This window comes from Lepidothrix coronata, unplaced genomic scaffold (assembly GCF_001604755.1).
Source record: "Lepidothrix coronata isolate B3197 unplaced genomic scaffold, Lepidothrix_coronata-1.0 Scaffold12, whole genome shotgun sequence".
Taxonomy (NCBI): domain Eukaryota; kingdom Metazoa; phylum Chordata; class Aves; order Passeriformes; family Pipridae; genus Lepidothrix; species Lepidothrix coronata.
Window position 1 is genome coordinate 1796655 of NW_016690192.1, and position 22200 is coordinate 1818854.

The 22200-nt window shown below is 37.1% G+C and overlaps 1 protein-coding gene across 1 annotated transcript in view; it reads right to left on the reverse strand.

Annotated features, from left to right (window-relative positions):
* Positions 1-456: 456 nt before the first annotated feature.
* Positions 457-22200, reverse strand: part of FAF1 (Fas associated factor 1) — a 156912-nt gene continuing 135168 nt past the window's right edge. The window contains exons 16-19 of the mRNA XM_017805595.1: positions 20737-20817; positions 20359-20436; positions 16130-16345; positions 457-2719 (exon numbers count right to left, since the gene is read on the reverse strand). Of these exons, the coding sequence (XP_017661084.1) occupies positions 2636-2719; positions 16130-16345; positions 20359-20436; positions 20737-20817 (459 nt within the window). The 3' untranslated portion in view covers positions 457-2635. The remainder of the gene's footprint in view (positions 2720-16129; positions 16346-20358; positions 20437-20736; positions 20818-22200) is intronic.

Sequence of the window (22200 nt, forward strand, 5' to 3'; positions counted from 1 at the left end):
CAACAAAGTTAGAGTTTTAGGGTAATACTGAATTATGAAATTAGACTGACTAGAGGATTATCTGTGCCAGCAGAGCGTGTGAAGTGAATACCATGGTTTAGGAGAGCACAAATGATGGCACAGAATATTAATATTTCTACACAGGGATTGGTTTGCATTGAGGGAAAGGTGACTCGAGATGGCTGCTTCTTGAAATCAGGCCCAAAGTATTTAAGGACCAAAATCATAAACTTTTTATTTAAAGAGCGATACACTTGTTTACTTTGTGGCAGAATGATCCCTGTATACTGATCTCAATATCTTTATATCAGAGGCAGTAATGCCACCACTTTGAACACTTTCAGGTAATCATCACTAGAACATTTTGATAATGACAGTGTATTTTGCAATATGAACAAAATGAGGGAAAAAATAAAAGAGTTTAGAAAAAAAAAAAAGGCCAACCAACCCTGGGAGTACTGACTTCAACAAGTTCAACAAATATTCAAGCCACATTTAATAACTTTATAAAACTAGTATCAAAGTAAAGAATATATAGTCAAAATACAGAAATAAAGTTGAGTGAGAGAAAACAGCCTGATGAGATCAAACAGAAGTTAAACAGATTAACACAAAAGTTAGCTGAAAGGTCGCTTTGCTTGGTGTAGCAGTATTTCAGCAATTCACCTCCTCAACAGCCAGCTTAGAAGGAAAAAAAAAAAAAAGATATGCATCACTTTAAAATCCTGCTGTATGTATTACTGTGATTGTTTGTAGAAACAGCATCACCCCAATTTGCAACCCAAGTTAATTTCTTATTTAATAAACGCGGTGGATTTTTTTTTTTTAAAGAAAACAAAAGTTCAGAATGAAGCGTCTGCATTCAGCTTTCCATCACACATACATTTATCGTTCTATTGGCTATGCATTCTTTTATTTGTGAACTGCAAATTATTAGGATTTGCTTACACTTCCAAACCTTTTGTTTGTCATAGATACTTCACTTCTAAAAGTGTCTGGTGTAGCACTCACTAATTACAGAATTATAAAAGGTAGAATAAGGCTTTCCCCGCTCAGAAATTTGCATTTTTGGTAAAGGTAACAATATATCAGCGTCACTAACACCCTAATAATAGGCATACATTTAATTTTGTATCACCATCCTTCCAAAGAAAAAAAAAGAAAAACTAAAAGACGTGTGTAACTGGTTTTTGCTTAGTACAAAATTTTCAAATCAGAACTCATTTAGCTACGATACACACAATGAATGACATACGAACATAGGTGGAAAACAATGTGCCAGGCTTTAAAAGAAAAAGAAATTTCATTAGCAGATGATGAATCTGTATTGTGCACTATCCTGCAAGCCCAGAGATTAAACTAAAAAAGAAGGAGAAAAAAAAAACAACAAAAAGAAAAAAATAACTAAACCAGTTTTGATGCAGGTTTGGCATCAACTGCACGTTATGGTCTTAGACTCAGTATGCTCATTCTATGGTTGAGAATTTGAAGTACCAGATTTTTCCACATCAGATAGCAGGTAGCTGGTGCATACATTTCAGACAAGAGAACTAGGATTTCTTTAATTTGAGAAGGGATCAATAATGTATTGTTAAAATGTCCAAAGTGTGCAACAATAAGGCAGATTTCTTATTACACCACCCCTTAAAATACCCATTGTTTGATGAACCAAACAAGGTGCTTTAAACCAGCAGAGTAATAGGAGACAAGCAAGTGCCAGAATGAAGGAAAACTGCTAAAATGGGAACTGCCCTTTCTTTCACAATGAGAAATAAAGAACTTTTGTATCTGGTATTTGAAAGGTTTTTAACAGCTGATATTCAATATCAGCTGATTCCTGAACTGTTGGCAAGATACCAGGTTTCTGGTACTGGCCATTTCTTATGTTATTTAAATATTCACATCATGCAATAAGCAGTTTCACACTGCAATGTAATGGAAAATACTTCCTAAACTGAATTGGAACCGAGACCCAAAGCAGAACCAGTAAATAAATATCTTGCATATATGTCAAACTATATTCTCCAAACAAAACCTTACATCTTATCAAAGAAGTCAGAAAGTACTAACAAAAATTATATGCTTTCTACTATAATACTGTTAAATTTTCATGGCTGAGAATGTCCCATTAATTTTTTTTCTGCCTTTTTAAATTAGTTGACAAAGTAGAAATTCAAACACAGAAATAAAATGCATATATATGAGAGCACTGGCTCAGTGAGATATCAAATATACAGCATTCTAGTGTCAAAAGTACAGGCAGAAATGTCCAAGAATTCTTGGTGAAAAAGGGGCATTTGAGGAGTAAAAATTCTACTTAACAATCACTCACATTTTAACAGTGCATTAATTATAACAAAAGCTGGATGATAAGTGAGCAACAGAATCATAATGTTCAGTGTTCATAGCAGAACTTTATCCTCTGCTCATTTAAATGAGGTTGGAAACATATACTCATGTATGTGAAACTTTAAGTAGCTATGTTTTTTCAATTTTTCAGGATTCTTGCAAGAGGCAAACTTGTGACATGGAATTGAGCTGGATGATAGTACAAGGTGGTGTTGATAGGAGTCTTCCTCTCGACGCTGTGCCTCTGGCTTATCAAAGGATGATTAGTCCTACAATCTTGTTTGATCTATTCTTTTGCCTCTAGGAAAAGGGTTTCTTGAGGATACAGTTTTACCTCCAGTAATGATTTATTTGGATCCAGCTGGGTCACCTGTAAAGACACGAACACAAAGATATGTGTAAGTAAACTTTCTTGAATTGTTTATCTTCACAGCACAGATTTTCACTGGGAAGGTTTTTGAGTCCCTCCATCAGTGCTTACTGAAGTTTTGAGTACGATTTTCCAGGATGCAGATTAAGAAATATATATGCTATTTTCTGCTGTTGTTATTATTATTAGTAGTAGTATTTTGTAATAACAATAAACAGAATCCCTGACATCAATTCCAAGAAGATTTGGTTCTCTACCATAAAGGCATGAATCTGTTTTTGTCAAAGTAAAGAACTTTTCCAGGGATTACTAGAACACGTGAGTTAAGATGAAAAATGCAATTGTAGCCCTAGATAAGTATCCTAAAATTTCAATCAAACTGATGGTGCAACCAGTGGGGCCAATCCAACATGATCCCATCACTGAAAGGGGAAACTCATTCTCCCTTTATTTTCCTACTCCCCTTCTTGTTCCAAGTCACGTGGTGAACTTGATGCTTATCAGCTACCTTTAGGACCCCAGGCTGTGAGAAATCCGTTCACTTTTAGTTGTTTGGTTATTTTTCTGTCACACCAGCGAGTCTAACTGGTGAACGCACAAGTCCAGCCAGCACGAAATCCAGTGTGAGGTGAGCAGCAAAAGCATCAAGCAACAAGCAGAAGGAAAGTAGGGCCCTCTTCTCTTCACTGAGAGTGAGATGCTAAATCAGGTCACTGCATGGTGAAGCTGCATCTCAACCCAGCTACTGCTGTGATAATTACTATGTGTGTGTGTGTATATGTGTATATATCTATATATAAGCATTATAAGTACTGTGTGTCTGTACATCTTTATACAGACTCTTAGGTGTGCACAGTTGTATTATAGGATTGTTCCCCAGAATCCTCACTCCTCATCGGATTTGTAAAGGTATTTAGGCAATCACTAGTGCAGGTGGGCATACAGGAGAATTCCACTGAGAGTTAGATGCCATGCCATTTGGAAAATAATGATACGGGCACTATCTGCACCATTAGTGCCACAATTCTTCAGCATTTGGATCCTAGCACCAAACCCTGAAAGCTGCTCAACATCCTGACTATCCCATTACTGACTTTCACTTAAGGCACGTAAGTAATTCTTAGTTCAGAGTCATCAAGAAACTTTTGTGTTCAGGATTCTACTTATAAGCCAGATTGCTGCCTATAGGATAAGTCTTTCTATGGAAATAAAATTTAATTTTAAATATTACATAATTACATATATACTTATACAGACAAATTAATGACAAGGGTCTTGGTGTCCTTCAGACATTCAAGCTTACATGCCAATGCTGTGACACCCTTCAGAAGACTACTGCAAAGCTTCGTGTAGAAAGATGAGCATTATTTCTTTTAATCTTACCATTTTCTGATATTTCCCTTCCATCTTTAAACTTATTTTCTGTGGTAATTCTGTTTTAGTTTATTCTGCTGTCTGAGCACACACCAGTTATGCTTGTGAATAATAGATTATTAGTCTATAAGTATAAATGCAAATGCATGCCAATAAACTTTTTTCCACTGTTAAATTTGTTTCATCTATGACCACAGCATGCCACTGCTTTCTAAAACTGTTTTTTGAAAACATTAGGGGTCAAACAAACCGAATACTATGAATTAATAAGAAATGTTAATGTAATTTTTCTTAAAAGCATAACTTACTAATCCTGTTATCAATTAACAAAACTAGCATTGCTTCTCTTTCTCTCCCCCGAACTAAAATAAGCAAACTTAAAATATATTTGCATTTCCATTGTCTTATTGAATAATTAGAGAAAATTTATTATTTAAACAAACATTCAAAGCTTATCACTCCCTAAGTCCACTGAAATAAGTGTAATTTCACCTGACTGCAGCAGAATTTTTTAAAAAATGACAGAATTAAAAAAGCCAAACCAAACCCAAAAACCAAATAGATGCATTATTTTCATTCCTAAAGCAGGAACGTATTTTCTTAAACTTTATGTACCAGGGTGAGCTATTGCTAAATGTCTAGAGAGAAAAATAATTTATAAAAACCAGACTCAATTTTAGATTCCTATTATCTACAGTCTAATTATGCATTCCTGCACAGATGCTGCTTAAATTATTGAAAGGTTATTATCTTCGAAAGCAAACCCGTTACGTAAAAAACAGCCAAAGTAGTGCATTTAAGTTTGTGATTACAGGAGTATGCTAATTAAGTATCTTGTTGCATTTTTTAATGTTTTGGTATTCTGCTACAGTCCTTTATTGCACATAAGCACAGAGAGAGAAGTAAAGAGGGGTCTGTGCAATTCACAGCCTGGGAGGTATTGGGCACCTGAGAGAAGCAGTTTTTCTTCTTTTCAGTTCAAGCCTGTATTAAATCAGACCTCTCTATTTTCAAATCCTGCAACCGTTTGGGGTTTTCCCTTTTTTTTTTTTTTTTTGTAGTTTGTTTTTTTTGTTTTGGTTTTTGTTGTTGTTTGGGTTTTTTGTGGTTTTGTTGTTGTTGGTTTTTTTCCTTCCAAAAAAACACCAGGAAAGACATAACGAGTCTCCTCTACATTTGGAAAAAATAAAATCTGAAAAGCAAGCCCAGGCACTGAACACAGTCTTCCAGACTGTAACCATGTGGAAACCTGTTATTCACTTGAGTGTAATTCAAGATACATGTCCTAGTTTAAGGTTTGCAAACTTCAAGTGCTTTAAATAATAACAATGCATGATGTATGTCCCCTCCTCGACGTCTCCACACTTAGAAGGTTTGCTAGAAGCCTTGTGGAGTACCTGCAGCACAAGGACTGTGCAGCTTTTACTCATAATTTCAGTGTGCTGCTTAATTCACTGAGGGACAGCAGAGTTTGCAAATGTTTACACCATTACCCAATTAACTAACAATATGGCTCCTACATCTGTCAACAAACAAAGCTGTTGTTGCTTTGTTTTAGCTCCTTGGCATTTTCTGTTCATATGGGTCGCCATTGTACTTAATTATCACACCACAACCCTTCTGCAGCTTCTACTTTGTTATTTGTGGCTTGTAAATATGTTGTTTACTATGAAGAATAGAAGCCTTATTAGTGAACACACCTCCTAACAAAAGAAATGGTTTCTCCTGTAAATATATGAAATATAAGACCTAAGATGCCTTTTAACTTACAGTATTTTAAAACAGAATTAGAAACCAAAGAATGACCCTATAACAAAGGACCTTGGAAGAGCTGTAGCCCACGAAGGTGTGTTCAACGTAGTGTTCTGCTGAATTTTGTGCACTTAAACTTATGTGTATTATTTCATACTGCAAAGTACAAAATACCATCAAATTTATATCTATGTACCTTATTTAATTAACAACAGGATAAATTCTGGAGCCCACTTCAGTGCTGGCACCCCTCTGCTCTTGTGCCATTGCATGATGCTCTTTCCAAAACAGCCCTGCACATTATATAAGTTACACTGTCCCAAACCCCTACACCTTTATTGTTTAAAGATTTCTTCTATGTTGTTAGCAACTACACAGGAAATCATTTAAGCATGTGTTTATAAACTGAATCTGATTTGATCCTATCAAACTCAAAGAGATTCATCTCTGTGGTGAAATCAACACGTTCTTGATTAAGGTTGCAAAATTCACCAAGTTAAGCATTCAGCATTTTTTAAAGGCCTCAACAAATGCTAAAAGCACAGTATTTATCTGTATCTGCAAGTCCTACAATAACTGACTTTCTAGCAGTCGTATGCACACAGGGCTGGCGATACCAGCTCATGAGTTGAATGTATTTTTTAAATATCTTTTGTGGGTTTCCTAAGGCAAATACTTTATATTATAATGAAACGTAAACTAAGATCCCTCAAAAAGAGACTGTAAGCCATTCCAAGCTTATTTAATGTGCAGGGTGCAGAGGAGGGACACAATATTCAGAAGCTAAGAGAGTATAACACAAGTGACAGCAAAATTACTGATAATCAAGCTCCCAGAATTCTGTAGAATAACATGCAGGAGCACTTGGAGCTGTCCCAAGGTCAATGCAGATACTGCCCCAGGAGATTTTCCCTTCGGGCAAATGACTTTCTGTGCAAACTTTAACACTCCCCTCCCTTCAGGGAAGACTCCTTCCAGCAACATGACCAGAGGTGCTAACAGGGCCTTACTTCTGTCAGCATTAGATCTTGCCACTGAGCTGTGAAAGGTTTCATTTTCACCAAAATAGGTTTAAGTTGGTAAAACAACACTTTTCTTCCAACTGTGGATACAGTTTTACGGGCCCTTATAAGGGCTTTGGTGTACTGGAGCTGTGGCTTCCAGCTTCGTTGTATAACCAATGTCAGTTTGGTGCACAGGGAAGTTATTATTTAATAAGTATTTGTTTCAATGAATTCTGTGGTAATTATTTCAACTAAGCACTAGCTAGTTGAAGTACTTCTGTGGCACTCTGAAGTTCAAACGATTTATGACTGCACAAATGCGGAAGGTAGTACATATATATATATATATATATATATATAATACACACTTCTGTAAGAATGTAGTAGCTACTTTATTCTGAATAAATTCATTGGCTTTTAAAATAATAAAAATGCATACTAATTTAAACAACATTTTAATACATTTTTATAGCAAAGTCTTTTTCCTTCTAGAATAATTTCTGTATGATTTCTGTCTTCACCTTTGCTGAGCAATCTGTTCTATTACACATTCACATCCTGAGCAGCTGTACTTTCACCATTTCGAAGGTGTGGTTCCTTACCCTCCCTAACTCTGTAGGGAAAAGATAAATACAAAAAAAATGGCTTAATGCCCAGGAAGGTAATTTAAAAATAAAGAATCGAATACACAATTATTATGACACTTACACAAGCAGTAAATATCACACCCTTCACCTTTCTCTCCACCCTAGGACAAGGATCTGATTCCCAAGTAGCACAGCCTCTATACCACTTACACACGCATGAATACATTTAATGAATCTAACGGACAAAGAGTTCTTTTACTCTCTTTCCTAATCCTCCTAAAGTATAAATGCAATAGAAATTACTTAAAGGCACACCTGGTAAAGTACCAGATCTGTTTAAAAAACTATATTTTCAGAGTGACACACAAACAAATACAGTGAATCCTTTCTACCTATTGAAATATCTCTGGGTTACACAGATAATACGCTCAACTTGAGCAACACACAAAGTGGGGTTACTTTATAGAAATATATGCAATTAGATCAGGCTTAGTTGAATAAACTTGCAGATAATTTACATCTGAATTGAAGAAAGCCGTCACAAACAAGGAAAAATATGTCATAGTAAAAGACTTGTAGTCTCGTTCCAAACACAAAGCTTTAATCCAGATACATCACACTCTTACTGTCTCACTTCTTTGAAGAGATTTTCCCAAAACATATTTTAGATTAAGCATGTTTAAAAATATATTTACTTAGCAAAGTAACAGCTGATGATAAAACAGAAAATTGTGATGCTGTATCCTCTACTTTGAGCTTCCTACTCTTCCTTTGGAAAGCTGTGCAGTGCTCTGAGACACACAAGATGCCACCAACCTTTACAAAGGGTAAATTTTCACTGCCTTAACATAATTCATATAAAAAAACCCAATTTGTTGCATAGATTTTAACAACTGAAGGCTTATTAACCTCTCTTGCATTACCTGACTTTTTTTTACAGTAAATTAAGACAGTAATTGTGTTCTCTTCTGTTTTCTAAAACACTAAACATAATGACAGGGCAGTGTAAATAACAAGGATAAGCCCAAACTCAGTGTTGCTATATTTGTATAGTGGCAGTGGAACTATCTGGTGAATTTTAAAAGTCCAACATTATGAATTCAGGATTCTGCAGGAAAATTCAGGTTTTTAATTGGGAAAAACCCCATAGCATTTGTAAACCAAAGCTTAAAACCCCCCACCAACACTAATCGTTCCTGTGTCAAAACTAAATCAAGTCCCAATGTTAATGATGTTTTAAAAAAATACCATTTTTAACCCAAATCCTATGGCTTTTTAACACTGGGTAGTAAAAGAAATATAAAACTGTAGTTTATTTACTGTTCAATAAAAGACCTTAGAAAGTGCTGTGTACAGTGGCTCCACCTGGGTAGCTCTGAGGTAGTTCTGTGCTTCCTTTTAGCCCAAGATCAGAAATTTTGTTTAGGGATCAGTTCTCCCCCAAAATATGGCCAAAATATATCCAGTTACTAACAGCACTAAATACTTGTTTTATGTTTATTGCCAAGAACTAATCTCACTGAAAAAATCACTACCAAAAGACTGCATCTCCCTGTAGCCTTTCAAACAGCTCATTTTCAATGACAAAATAACCAACACGCTTTTGGATTTTGGCAGAAGTGAAAACACAGAAGTGCTTCAATTAATTAAAGTCTCTTCGAATAATGTGACTTTTGTTAATGTGGTATTGATGACATTAAAGCACGACACAAGTTGCCTTGAGACCAAGAACACGGAATCAGTCAGAGGAATCATCTGCAGGTACAGACCAGGAGAACACTGGTCTTCATAGTGCCAACAACTCCAAGACTGGAGGACTTCGGACTTTGAGGGAAGAGAAAGGTGCTGTAAAAGATCTCCTCAGATTTTCTACTTTCCTCCCTTCATTCTTTCTGGTTTGACATCTTTGATCAGTTTAGGAATTCTTTGAGCGGTTTCTTGGAAAAAGAGAAGCTAACAAAATACCCTGGACTGGGTCTTTTCCTGACAAAGGACCTGCAGGCAGAAGAGCTCCATCACCTGCTCCTTCATGTTATTTACCTTCATTTTTCTTGCTGGGCAGAGAAAAGGTTTAAGTACTGGGATTTACAGAGGAGAGCATTTGTATCTTAAGCATCCTTTCCTCTGTGCCAGGGAGCAAACCACTTCTTTATACTTGTGGGCACTGCTGCCTGTCTGCTGACTGAACTAACAATTATCCAAGTATTTAATTATTTTAAAACACACTAGCTACAGAAAAAAAAGATCACATCCCCAGAAATACTATAGCTTTCACTGTGAAGATTGATGAAGAGCTGAAAGGAAGCAAACAGCCTCTATTCTCCGGAAGTCTCAAAACATATAAATACATTTAGTGCTCCAAATGAATTGTAAGAACTTTGCTTTGCATACATCCCAAAGGGGAATGGATGGGAACACAGGAGAATGACCCAGGATTGGATTCATGTGCACTTAATTATAATCGCATGAAAAAACAATCCAAAAGGATTTTTATCACAAGTTCAAAGCATTAAGATGTTAAGATACCACAATCATATCTACAGTATAACACTGTGCTTGGTAGATAGGTAAATGGAATAAAGAGAGTGCCTAGGACTGCTTTGGTGATTTAGTCTGGTGCATTACTTATGCAATTACCAAAACAGCAGGAGATCATTAAATTTTCTGGTAACCAGACACAGCATTCTTAGTATCATACTATTACAAAGGCTCTTTATAGGTATTTTATCATTACATTTTCTTCCTACAAGGGTCAAAAAAAATAGACATTAAGCATGAATTCTGGGGAAAAAGTACAAAATATCTTAGGCCCAGTTGATGCTGCATAATGTCATATGCAAGAGCAAAGCTCTGCAGCTTAACTAAGGCATCTTCCTGCGAACAGTAACGCGCCTCCCCCGAAATAAATGTTTTGTAAAATGGGGCAGTGCTGAATAAAAGAACACTTTGGGTGCGAGGGATGTGCACGGAAGGGATGTTGGGTGGAATATATTAATCACATGGTTGGCATTAGTCACCGGGTAACTAATGAGGAGGATTCAACGGAGAGTTCGTGGACTGCATTCAGTGCTGTGGTGAATGCCTGCTTACTCCAGTGAGCCTTCAGCAAAACAGCTCCTCTGAAATGCACACCTATTTCCTGAAATTGGTTAAACATTCCCTGTATTCAAATAGAGCTGCTGTAAGAGAACTGAAACTATACTGATCTACAGAATGCAATTTCTTTTTTAGAATAAACTTATATCTATGAGATGAGATGAGATCTCTTTTCAGTGACTTGATACATGAAGGGCTTTAATCTTTCTCCCTGGATATCACAGTTACTCAGGTAAAGGCAGTGGGTCTGAAAAGACACATCAAGTCTGTCTTTCGTGGAAGAAAACATTGTGAAAAATCTTTCTGTAATACTTACAGAAATTCTGACTACCTATATGGAAATTATATTTCCACAAAAGTTAACATGGCATTTCAAGAAGCAAAATATACTCAATATTCCCTAAAGTGCTGCCATTGACTTCAACAGGGCAAGAATATCATTACTCTGGTTTTGTAGGTGCTGAAAAAAGACTGTGATACTATTCTTTGTGAGCAATAAACTTGTTAAAAGCAAGAAAACCTGGGATTTACAAATGCTTCAGCATTCTGGCTGCAATGATATGTCAATCCATTCCTCTTGCACTCAAGGTTAATCAGTCCAATCATTTTACTGTTACAAGTCATCAGGAAGAACAGTCAGAAATCATGCTTCAAAAAGAGGCATGGGAATATGCCAGTGTGGTATGGCCAATTTGCTTAGGCAACTTCTCAGTGTCTTAACTAAACTAAACTTCAATGCTTGAATAAATAAAATAACAACATATCTTGAAAAGAGAGGAAAGACAAGGGCAGGTAGTATTGACTTAAGGACAGTTGTGAATGATGAGGAGGGACATCTACCTTTGTAGGTGGCTGTGGCCTTGTGTAAACTAGATCAGAGTAAACACATGACACCATCAGATCTATACTGACCTGAAAAATTTGAATTATGCGAATTAAAAGAGATCTCTACTACTTTATGTGGTAGGAAAGATAAATATCAGTAATTTAAATGACTGGAAAAACTGCATGAATCACATGTAACTCTCAAAATGCTTTGAACATATCAGAAAAAATAATATTTCATTCATCTGAAATCCTCCTCGCACATAAGACAGATATTCAAGCTACTTCCTTGATTTACATGAAATTACTAAAAGTGCTATTTGGTATAACCATGACACCACACGAATCCTTCCTCACAATAACATCTTTCTTCCATTTTTCTATCGAGATGATGATTAGGGGGAAGAATGTTAAGAGTCAAAGATGGTCCTGGACATGTAACTCTTTCATGAACTATTTAGAGACTTTAAACATGACTCAATGAGTTTAAAAGAAGGTTATTTGAAGGAAGTAGTTTGCACTGGGTGAAATGCAGAATAATCCTTACAAAGAACAGCTCCTAGAACTGACACACAAAATTATCAAAGTACCTTGCATAGCAATATAGGGATCATCCTCTAACATTACCTTACACAACTACCTACCTCTGAGAACATCAGAGGACAATTCCCTGCTCAGAGGGCTCTGTGTGCCAGGTGCTGACAAACTTCTATCCTGTGACATGATTTTCATCACTGTGAGCATCAAAGAGAAATTTCTCCTGCCAGAGCACAGGAACAAATGATCCCATTTGAGTTTGGAGGAATACCTTACTGTATACTCCCATATAATATTACGAATTTTCTGGCCCTAAATTTACTGAAATCCTGATCATACCTAATTTAAATTGACGTGCAATTCGAGTCAAATTTATTTCCTGCCCTTTCAAGGGAGACAGATTTATTGTTTCTGTTTATTTAAACTGCTGTTGAAATTGGTTAATTAAAAGGATTTAAAAAATCTTAATACTCTAAACAGAGCAAACTGGTTCTGAATTATTAAGCAACATTTTAGATGCATTTAAATAACCTTAAGTGACTTAACTGCCACCTGATCCTAAGCTGTGGCTCAGAAAAATAAAATGTGAAATACTGTAGAAGTCTTGGCTTACCCAGGCTTCCAGATACAGTAAATAAAGAGCTTAAGTCTCTAATACCATGTCTGCAGAAGGCATACTTTCAAATACATAACTAATGCTCCACCTTAAGGAGAAATGAGCAGAAGAAATTATAATTCATAAGAAATTAATAAATTCAGACATTCAAAAATAGCTTTTAAAAGGAGAAAGCACTCCAGGACCTTCCTTTCTGAGTGTTACCATAAAATATTCAATATTAATCCTAGTAGGGTAGCTGAAGCCGGTTTGGGTAAATTTCTGCACTTTCCTCTTACAGTTTCAGCTAGACCTGGTACACTTCAGTTTCTTGTCTAAGTGAAATGCCCACTCCATAAGTTTTTAAGGGTTTTAGGAAGACTTCTGCAGATCACCACTGCAGTAAGTGAGAACTGATCATTTGGAAGTCTCCAGGGCACTGGGAGAAGGTGGATCTTGCAGCTGGCAGATCAAGAGGACTACCAAAAATAGGTTGGGAGGCCTTTTAAGAGAAAGGGATTTAGAAGAAATACTGAACTAGAAGGCTGACTGAGCACACTAATATGCTTGGGGTAAGCTCTTTTTGTTATAGTTAAATGGATTTCTGGAAGAAAGGGAACTATAATTCTGGAGTCAGTGCACACATTTAACAGTGCACACACATCTGTTTCCATAAAGCCTTTGCAGGTGTATTTAAGAATAATGCAGAGAACATACAATACAGCTCTTCACTCTGAAAGATGTGCTTGTCAAATGTTTTCTGAGTTAGAGGTACAAGTTACCTGCTGACCCAGGTTCACTCATGGCACACTCTGTTGGTAAAACATGTAGTGCTGCCATGGTTGAGGTACTGAGAGAGAAGGTGGTTAATAACTAACTTCAGTGCCAGTGGAAAGAACAATGCAATCAAAGACCCAATAACAAGTCACTGCATGTGTTTAACTGCTTTGGAATGTCACTGCTGCTTTAAAATCTACAAGTAGTGTCTGGAAAAGGTTAATCTGTGTATTTACTCATGTGTAGAAGTTTGTATTTACAGTAGGGTTATGATACCAACTTTAAGTTAGCTAAGGATATCTGTGTAAGCAACTGGAACACAATACTAAGAACTAATGAATTTTTATTTACCAAAGAAGTAAAAATACTTCAACAAGACTGTATCAGGACTGATGGCTTTGAAAAGCAGGTAAAAATGCCCTAACAAGTTTATTACAAGAAAATGCTGATTTGGTTGAAGGTAATACCCTTGTTTTGATAAGACGGAAACACTTTTGGGGGTGTGTATGTTATTGTAAAACAGATTAGGAGAGGAAAAAAAAAAAACTAACTTTAGAAGACATGTTTTCATCTTATGGCAGCAAAACTCCAGTAAAGTAATTCTGATACTTGCAAACGTATTTTTAAAAAAATGTTATGTATAGTTTAAATACAGACATTTTAAATGCTATTGTTTTCTGGAGCACAAGCATCCCAAGTACTCTGTTCTTGTTGCACAGATTCCAACTGATGGGTTTGATACATATCATATACTAGAAGGGTCTTGACAACTTAGAGTGTATTTTTAAAAAAATATACACCATGAAGCCTAAGGCAATGAATATACACTTTTACTGTACTTCAAGGCATTTATCAATTACTTATTTTTATTATTCTGTCCATAGAGTTGTACACTTCCAACTTTCCAGACCTGGGGAATATGACAGATGTCATTTATAGTTCTCAGTGGTTAGCAAACCCCTGGGGAATATTTTTTGTCTGTTGTAGCTCCAGTGGTCACAACAGCAACCGGATTCATACATGGCCGCCGAGTCAATCGGCATGAATCATTTATGTGACTCTTCATACAAGGCATTATTAGGTTGGAATCATAGAAAAATGATGGAAGGGTCTTTGCTTCCCATGCAACAGACCAGCAGCTCTGTATCCTGCCATTAAATTCTCCTTTCTTTGCCTCAGTGTTTTCTCCCTGCCAGTTTCACAAAGCTATTGACAACACAAGCCTGTTCTAATTTAGTGGTATTTTTTCTTTTCTACTCCTTTTTCAATTGGTTCTTATGTGATTCATCTGATTTTTGAGTTTGTTACACAGCACTAGAATGAATAATGATAATGATGTGTGACTAAGTACAGAAACAGTCAGTGTAAGGAGAAAAACAAATGTAAAAAGTTAGAGTAATATACCTGTAGGGTTTTTATATTAGATATGTACTACAATAGAAATAAGTCACAGGTAGGGAGAAATGACTTGGAGAATATTTAAACCCATTGTTTAGATTGTAAAACAGTGTTTTTCCTCTGTCAAATAAATTGAATGAACAGTAATCCTGAAAACATAGATGACTTCTAGTCTTTGGTTCCACTGGAAATGACACTACATGCTTAAGAAGTAAAGTTAATTAGCAACTAATGAGATTCCTTAAATGCTACTTTTCAGTCTAAGTGATTAGCATTCTCAATATAGGACAAGGTGGAAGAAGAGCTGCAAGCACTGCAGTTCTGTTCAGAGTTATGCCCAAAACTGGTCAGAAATCACATCCACTCTCAAGGCTGTATGCTTGCTAAGGACATTGGTTTCTTCCCCTTCGGAGTACTTAGAAACAAGATGATAAAGCAAGAGGTATCTTTTACAAACTACTGCAAACATGTTAATCAGTGCCTTATTCCTACTGAACTTCCTCCAGGTGATGGGAAACAAAATGGAAAAGCAACCCAAGTTACTGAACCCCTTTGGTGAAAAGTGGCTTAACCAGTCACCTGGAGATGCCTCCAGCAAATAAAACCCCAGCTGGTCCAGAGCTGCCTCCACTCATTTGCAGTGCTGAGGCACTGTGGCCAAAAAGCTGCTGAACTTCAACCATCTCTTCTGCAGTACCTGTTCCCTTCAGCTTTTATGCAGGGCCCCAGGTAACTGCTGCACAGTTGGAACTACTGATTTTTTATCTTTGCTGTAACAATGGCTAAAAAAGACATGAAAGCTGATTTGTAATAGAGCAGAAAACAGAGGTATATTTTCAAAGAAACCTGGTTGCCAGAACAAAAATATCTGTTGATTTATCAACAGAATTTAACTGGCTTTTGTAAGCAGTGAGCAGTGTTGATTCTGAAAATCAGGCACAGCAGGTACATCATTAGAACTGCAAGTTAGGAGATATAAATGATTATCTATTGGCATTATGTAGCAGGTGGATGAAAAATTTATTAGAATGTACTGATTAGTTCATAACTGGACACTATCTGACTCTGAGTTTTGTTCATAACATTAAGTTGCACCAAAATGGCAAAACCAGAAAGATCAGAAGTACCAGCCCTAAACAGTGTGCTACTATTCATGGAGCTTCCTTCAAACAGGATGTGAGTGATGCTGCCTCAGCATATTCAAGGAGTTTTCATTGAATATGGTCCCCAACTTGTTTCAGAAATGGAGGACTGTTTACCATGTCACTGGAGGCAGGTTTTGCAACACAACTGTGTATGTAACATCTGATAGCACTGGTTGGTCAGCACCTGGACTGCTCACAGCTTGGCAGCCCTCTCACAGACTCAGGCATGTCTTTTACCTTCTGTGCTATAACACACTGGTCATCTAACATACCGGACTAAGAAGCAGTGGTATTTATTCCTGAAAGGTATATTTACTCACATCTCTCCTCGGAAAGGTGCCCAGCAGCTTGTACTCCTCCCAAGGATATCCCTTGGAAGCTACGAAATCAAAGACAACCTGCAGCTTGCTGCTGGCCAGGAAACGTCGCTCAAAGAATTCTCCGCTGGGCGTCCGAATACGCAGTTTGCTGACAGACTCTGTGCTCTCCTCCTTTGGTTCAGGAGGCAAAGACTGCTCAAGAGAGAGCCTGATAGCCTGAGGAAGGAAAAATAACCATTTAGGTTGCAATGCCAGCAACGGAAGAAAAGGACAGGAAGCTTTTCCTTTTATTTCTTCTGGAACTTCAAGACATTGTCACAGTGCTCCAGAGCCATAGCTGTGCTTTTTATCTCAATGACAAAATAATTTTTATTCATTCCTTAATAACAGCCCACCAGACAACTAATTAAAATAAATCCTTCTTTATAACACATATTATTAGGTCTACAGCTAATGCACAATGGGATACGTAATTTAATCATTCAGCAGAAAGTCCTGGGAAAAAATTGAATGAGAAAATAATTGTCAAGTGGCCAATTGCTTCCTTAAAGGGTATAAATTAAAAGGCAGTAAAAGTATTTCTTTAAATGCACTTGTCAAATTGCCTTCCTTTTGCAGAGAGTAATTGACCATTTGCAGTAGACCGGACCCTTAATGGCAGTTCAGAGTGAAAAGAAATATATGCAAGAAATTTAGTATAAATAAACTAAAACACTGTTAAAAGACACAATTTAAAATACCGTGAAGGTACATCAGATACACAGAGTACATATAAAAATAGGAATGGTCAAAGAAGAAAACTGGGAGAAGAGAAATGGGAGCTTAAAGATTTAAAGTAAGTTATTGTTATTAAGATGGTTCCAAGCACAGACATGCACATTTTATGCAGCAATTTGCATGAAATCAGCCTCAAAATTGCAGTAACTTTACATGTCTGAAAATGTGTATGATACTGCATGTACTGCTGATGTCAAGATTTTAAGGGCAGGACCAACGTCTGTGTTCTCTGTCCTCTCCCTCTGGGAGCTGCTACAGCACTAATACTTTGATTAGATTTCCTTTTTTTGAAAAAGAAATGCCTAATATTAGACTGTTGAACACGGTAGGCTTGATTTTTAAAGGTACTGAGTGTTGTCAGTACTCATGGGCAGGCATTGACATCTGTTAAAAATCTGATCCTACTTAGAAGCAGCTGTTACAGTATCACCTCTCTTAAGGCAGCACTTAATGAGAAGGCAAAGGAATGCAAAAAGCAGCACAATCACACTGCCTCCCCCAAAATGGGCCTAAAAGACAATTTTTCAAACTAAAAAGGCAGTCAGGCAGGGATTTCTCCAGATTTTCAAGAATCTTTCAAGATACACAGTTGCTATTAGTGCCTTTGAAAACCTCCCCAAGGTCATTTAGTAACAGACAGCGATGGAGGGTGATTATGTTGCAGAGAAAGGACTGGGCAAAAGCAAGATTACAATGGCTTTTAAATAGTCTATTTCTTACACACGCACCTCTGAGCAAATTATATCTCAGTATAAATATTTATACATAGAACTTGAGTTCATTTTTGCTCATCTACTATGAGATTATATTTTAAATAGATTCTATTTTAATTTTCTCTCTCACCATTCTCAACCACCTGCTTACTATCTTGCTGTTTTGACATTTCCCCACACAGTATAACAACAGATGCTACATTATTTACTGAACCCAATCAATTATATTATAGAAAAATAAACAACAGTAGCTCATTAGAGCTCTTTTCTTTGTGCAAAGAGTGCGTCGCTCCCCAAAGTAACCAGTCTCCAAGGCTTCAACATAAAATGGCAATTTACAATGGATATTCTGTACCAGCAAACCAAGTCAGAAAACAATGATGTGATGGATCACATTAAAAACTCTTGGACCTGAACAAGCAATTTCAGTTTGTTGATAAAAAGATGTTCAGTATGTGAAGAGCTCAACAGGCAGATTTTAAAATACGAACTGAACATAAAGCCACTTCTGTAAGCAAACACTGTTGCAGAACAATTCAGTACAAGTAATCTGTATACTTGAAAATGGGGAGTGTTAGTAAACATTATTGTTAAAATCCCTTTTGTTCTACTAAGCAAACAGATCCTATTATTTTCATTACTGCACTCTGCATTAAAACAGGGAAGCCCAGGTATATTTTGATAACATGGACCAGTCTTGCTGCCTTTGCATAAGAAAACCATTTCCAAAAGGCCAAGGTATCAGAAAAGGTTCAGGAGCAGATATAATAAAGCAGAAGTAATTATTGTTTCTATGCATGCAAAATTACTTAGAAAAGAAAAACAAACTGTTTACTTGAGCCTGAGTGTGAGCTGACTGCTCAACAGCCTGTTATGCTACAGTACTGATTTCTGTTCAATTGCTATCAACCTAACAGAATTGCTGTCTTAAAATTATTCTTGACACAATTCTCACAGTCCAGCTTTGTACACTGCTCCTTCAGTTGTGCCTTAGCTTCCACCTTGGCTCCAACAGGAGCTAAATAAGTCACCAGGTACTGCAGGATAAGAAAGAAGTGGACTGCATCTTTCCTAACCATCGAATACTGTTTGGACTGAATTTAGTATTTACACCACAGTACTGCTTGAAAGGCCCTTGAATGCTTAAATGGTTCAGGGTTTTTAATGCAATTACCTTGGTCAAAAATATATATGGAAATGTATTGATCATACAGTTTGTTCACTGGGTTTATGTCAGGGAATAATAAATGTGTTCATAGCCAACTTTTTTGCAGTTGTATAATTCAATTCTTTCATACATCAGCAAAGTACACAAGACTGAAATGTCAAGTATACATTTAAGTCACATTTAGGGAGGGATAAGCAAGGCTGTGATTTATCACGATTCTATGAGGTCCACGAACTTTAACTAAGTGGAGAATTAAATGAGAATATAATTCCAAATTTCAAATGTCCATAACCTATAAGAGTCAAAGAAGTTATATTAAACCCACCAAAATGATTGGAACTCTGATATTTTATATAAATGAATAAATATTAAAAGAATATTTATAATTTATTTATATTTGATATAATACTGTAAACATACTCAGGAAATATATATTCAATAGGGATGCTGATGTAGCTTTGTATTCATTAGCAACTTTCTCAGAGAATCTTCTATGCCTAGAATTCAAAGGACAACCCCCAATCAACTGTGACTTCAGTCAAGTCATTTATATAATAATATCACTTCTGTTTAGAAAAATTTATTTCAGGGTTTCAAAGTAATTTTCAAGTATCAGGTGTATTTCACAGCAGTTCTGTAAGGACTTGTAAGTCAGGAACTTCACAGAACAGCTGAAAATATTTTAAAGACTAGTCCATTTTATGTGGAGGGACTTCAGAGGAAGAAACATGGCTGTACTCCAACCTTTTCAGCACATTTTGTAGTTGCCAGGATGTGAAAAAGAGGAAATCACTAATGTAAGTAAATTTGTGTATATGATGCTTTATCTAAACACCTACATAGACACACAGCTAGACAGGAGCTAACCTAGATCCTGAAAGAGGCTGCAGGAGCTATCTCTGACAGGCACTGGGACCCTCAGAACCCAAAAAACTAAGAGAATCTACAAAATAACAGTTTGAGGAACAGTACTCTGCACAGCACAGAGTTTGTATTTTCTTACAGAGGCCAGGAGACATAAAGTCTTTGTTTAAACACAATTTTCATTCTAAGGAAGATTTCATAGAAGACAGTTTAGAAACTTTTAGAAGTACTGTAAATTCAACTTTTTAGATTTTGGATTTTATTTTCTTTTTAAGTGTTTTGTCTCCCAAATTAAATTTGGCAACTTGTTTGATCAATATTGCAGGTAGACTTTGTGCTACTTCCTGGAAGAAATGAAAGGGCTCCACGGTATTATGTTTTTAAAAGGAGTGGCTGTAGAAAAAGTTCAGAGGTTCCCAAAGATTCCACCATTTATGGAGCTCATTTCATGGATCTCTTGTGAGCAGGCCTATCTTATATCTGGCTGAAACTGAGATCCAGATGACAGAACAGAAAAGCTATTAAGCAGTGGATGAAAATGATTTAGCTCACTATGTTTCACATACATACGGTAAGAAATCAATAAGAAAAAAAAAATCACACAAAAAGTACACTTTGAATTAAAGTTGCAATGTGTGTTGAATGATATTTGCAATGTTCATAAGCTTCATGAATTCAAGTTTGTGAGAAAAGGTAAAACATCCCACCTCACGTTCTTCCTCCTGTTCCTTTCGGATTTGTTCCAAGCGAAACTGCTCTGCCATTTCTCTCTCTTGTGCTTCCCTCTAACAAACACAAATGGCAGTCACACATAAATACGTGATAAATATAAATGCAAAGACATTTCTCAATGTTTCTGTAGAAATTAATATAAGAAATTAGGTATTTATTACATGATCTTCTCCTACCATTCCTTTCCCAACTTCTACTATTAAGTGGGCAAGGACTGCTTTAGCTAAAAGATGCAGTCAAGTTTAGTCCCAGTCACCTTATCTGGTGCCTTTGCACCAGAGAGGATTCCCAAACTGGGGAGGGGTTCCCATCCCCATCCCATCACTCATGTGGTCACTTCCACTCACACACACCTTGGCTCTGTCAGCCTCCAGCGAGATGCGGTACGCTTCATCCTGCTCTCTTTTCACATTTTCTCTGGCTTCACGTTCATCCTAAACAGAAAAGGGAAACAAAAAAAAGTCAGCAAACAGCGGACCAGTATGATATATAACTTTATGTTCACAAGCACCCTTTAACCCCAGTGACTTCAAAATCACCCACCTAACTACTGCTAGGAGAAGTAAGTTCAGAAATGCCTCAAGGGAGACCCTGGCTTTAAAAATTACACCTTACCTGAAGCTAAGATTCAACTGATGTGTCCAAGCCCTGGCCTGAGGGCTGGATCTGGCACCCAGGCTCTCCACCCTGCTGTCCTTACAAGGGCTGTGGCAAGTGCAGAGCTCAGGAATGGAGCAGCCTCCTGGGGAGGGGGTCACTGGAGGAACGTGTGTGGGCTGATGCCAGGAGGATTTCACTCCTGCAGCCAACAGTTTGGATGGTCTTATAACAGGGAAGGACAGACCATGGTTTAGAGGCTGAGGCTGGATTTTGATTTGCTCTCCACTCAGACTGACAGTGGGTAATGGCTTCTCCTGCCAGAGAAAGCCCTGCTCCCAGGTGAAAAAGCCCTCAGCAGGATCCATCCAGGGTCACGACTATTAAACATCACCCAGAGGCCTCAATTCAGAGTGCTGAATATTTTACAGAGATGGAAAAGTAGCAAATCCTGCTCTGAAGTGTCTCAAATGGACATAGGCAGGCAAGCAAGGAACAGGAGGTTGGTGTGTCAGCAAATCTAGCAAAGTATCTTATCAACGATCACAGCACAAAGGAATAATGGTTTACTAAAAACACAGGAGTGACAAAAAGAGGCACCATCCACACAATGGAGGATCAAGAAGCGGATGTGCCCAAAAGCTGGAATAACTGCACTGGGGTGATGTCAAATAAAGCAAAGTGTACAATGAATAGCTTCATACTCTGCCTTTGGAGCAGAGACAGCGGCTGCTCCCCCGAGCATCTCTTACATGCTCCTATCAGGCTCCTCTTACATCTCATAATCCTCCCAGAGCCCTGCAGAGGCTGTACTGGTCCCTAAAAAAATCAATAGGATTTAGCTGTGAGACTGCTGGTGGGCTCAGCGTGGTCCCCAGTAACACAGCAGTTGCACTGGGACAATTTGTCCCCTGTGTTCCACGGAAATGAAAGTCTACTACCCACTGCTTCCTGAAGAACCATGTTAATTTACCCATTCAGCTGCAACATTTATTCCACATAAAAGAATAATTTTTGCAAAGTGATTGATTTTTTCCCCCAAAATGTCACTATTGGGCAAAAAAATCAGTTCTAAACAGGAGGAGCTCACATTAACTGTAATTATCATGACATACAAACATGCCAAAGATGCTCCTCAAACAAAACTTGAGCATATTAGTGGTTAAATCACTAAAAGTAGCATGCAACCACAAGAGGAAAGGAAAAGTTGAAGGGAAAGC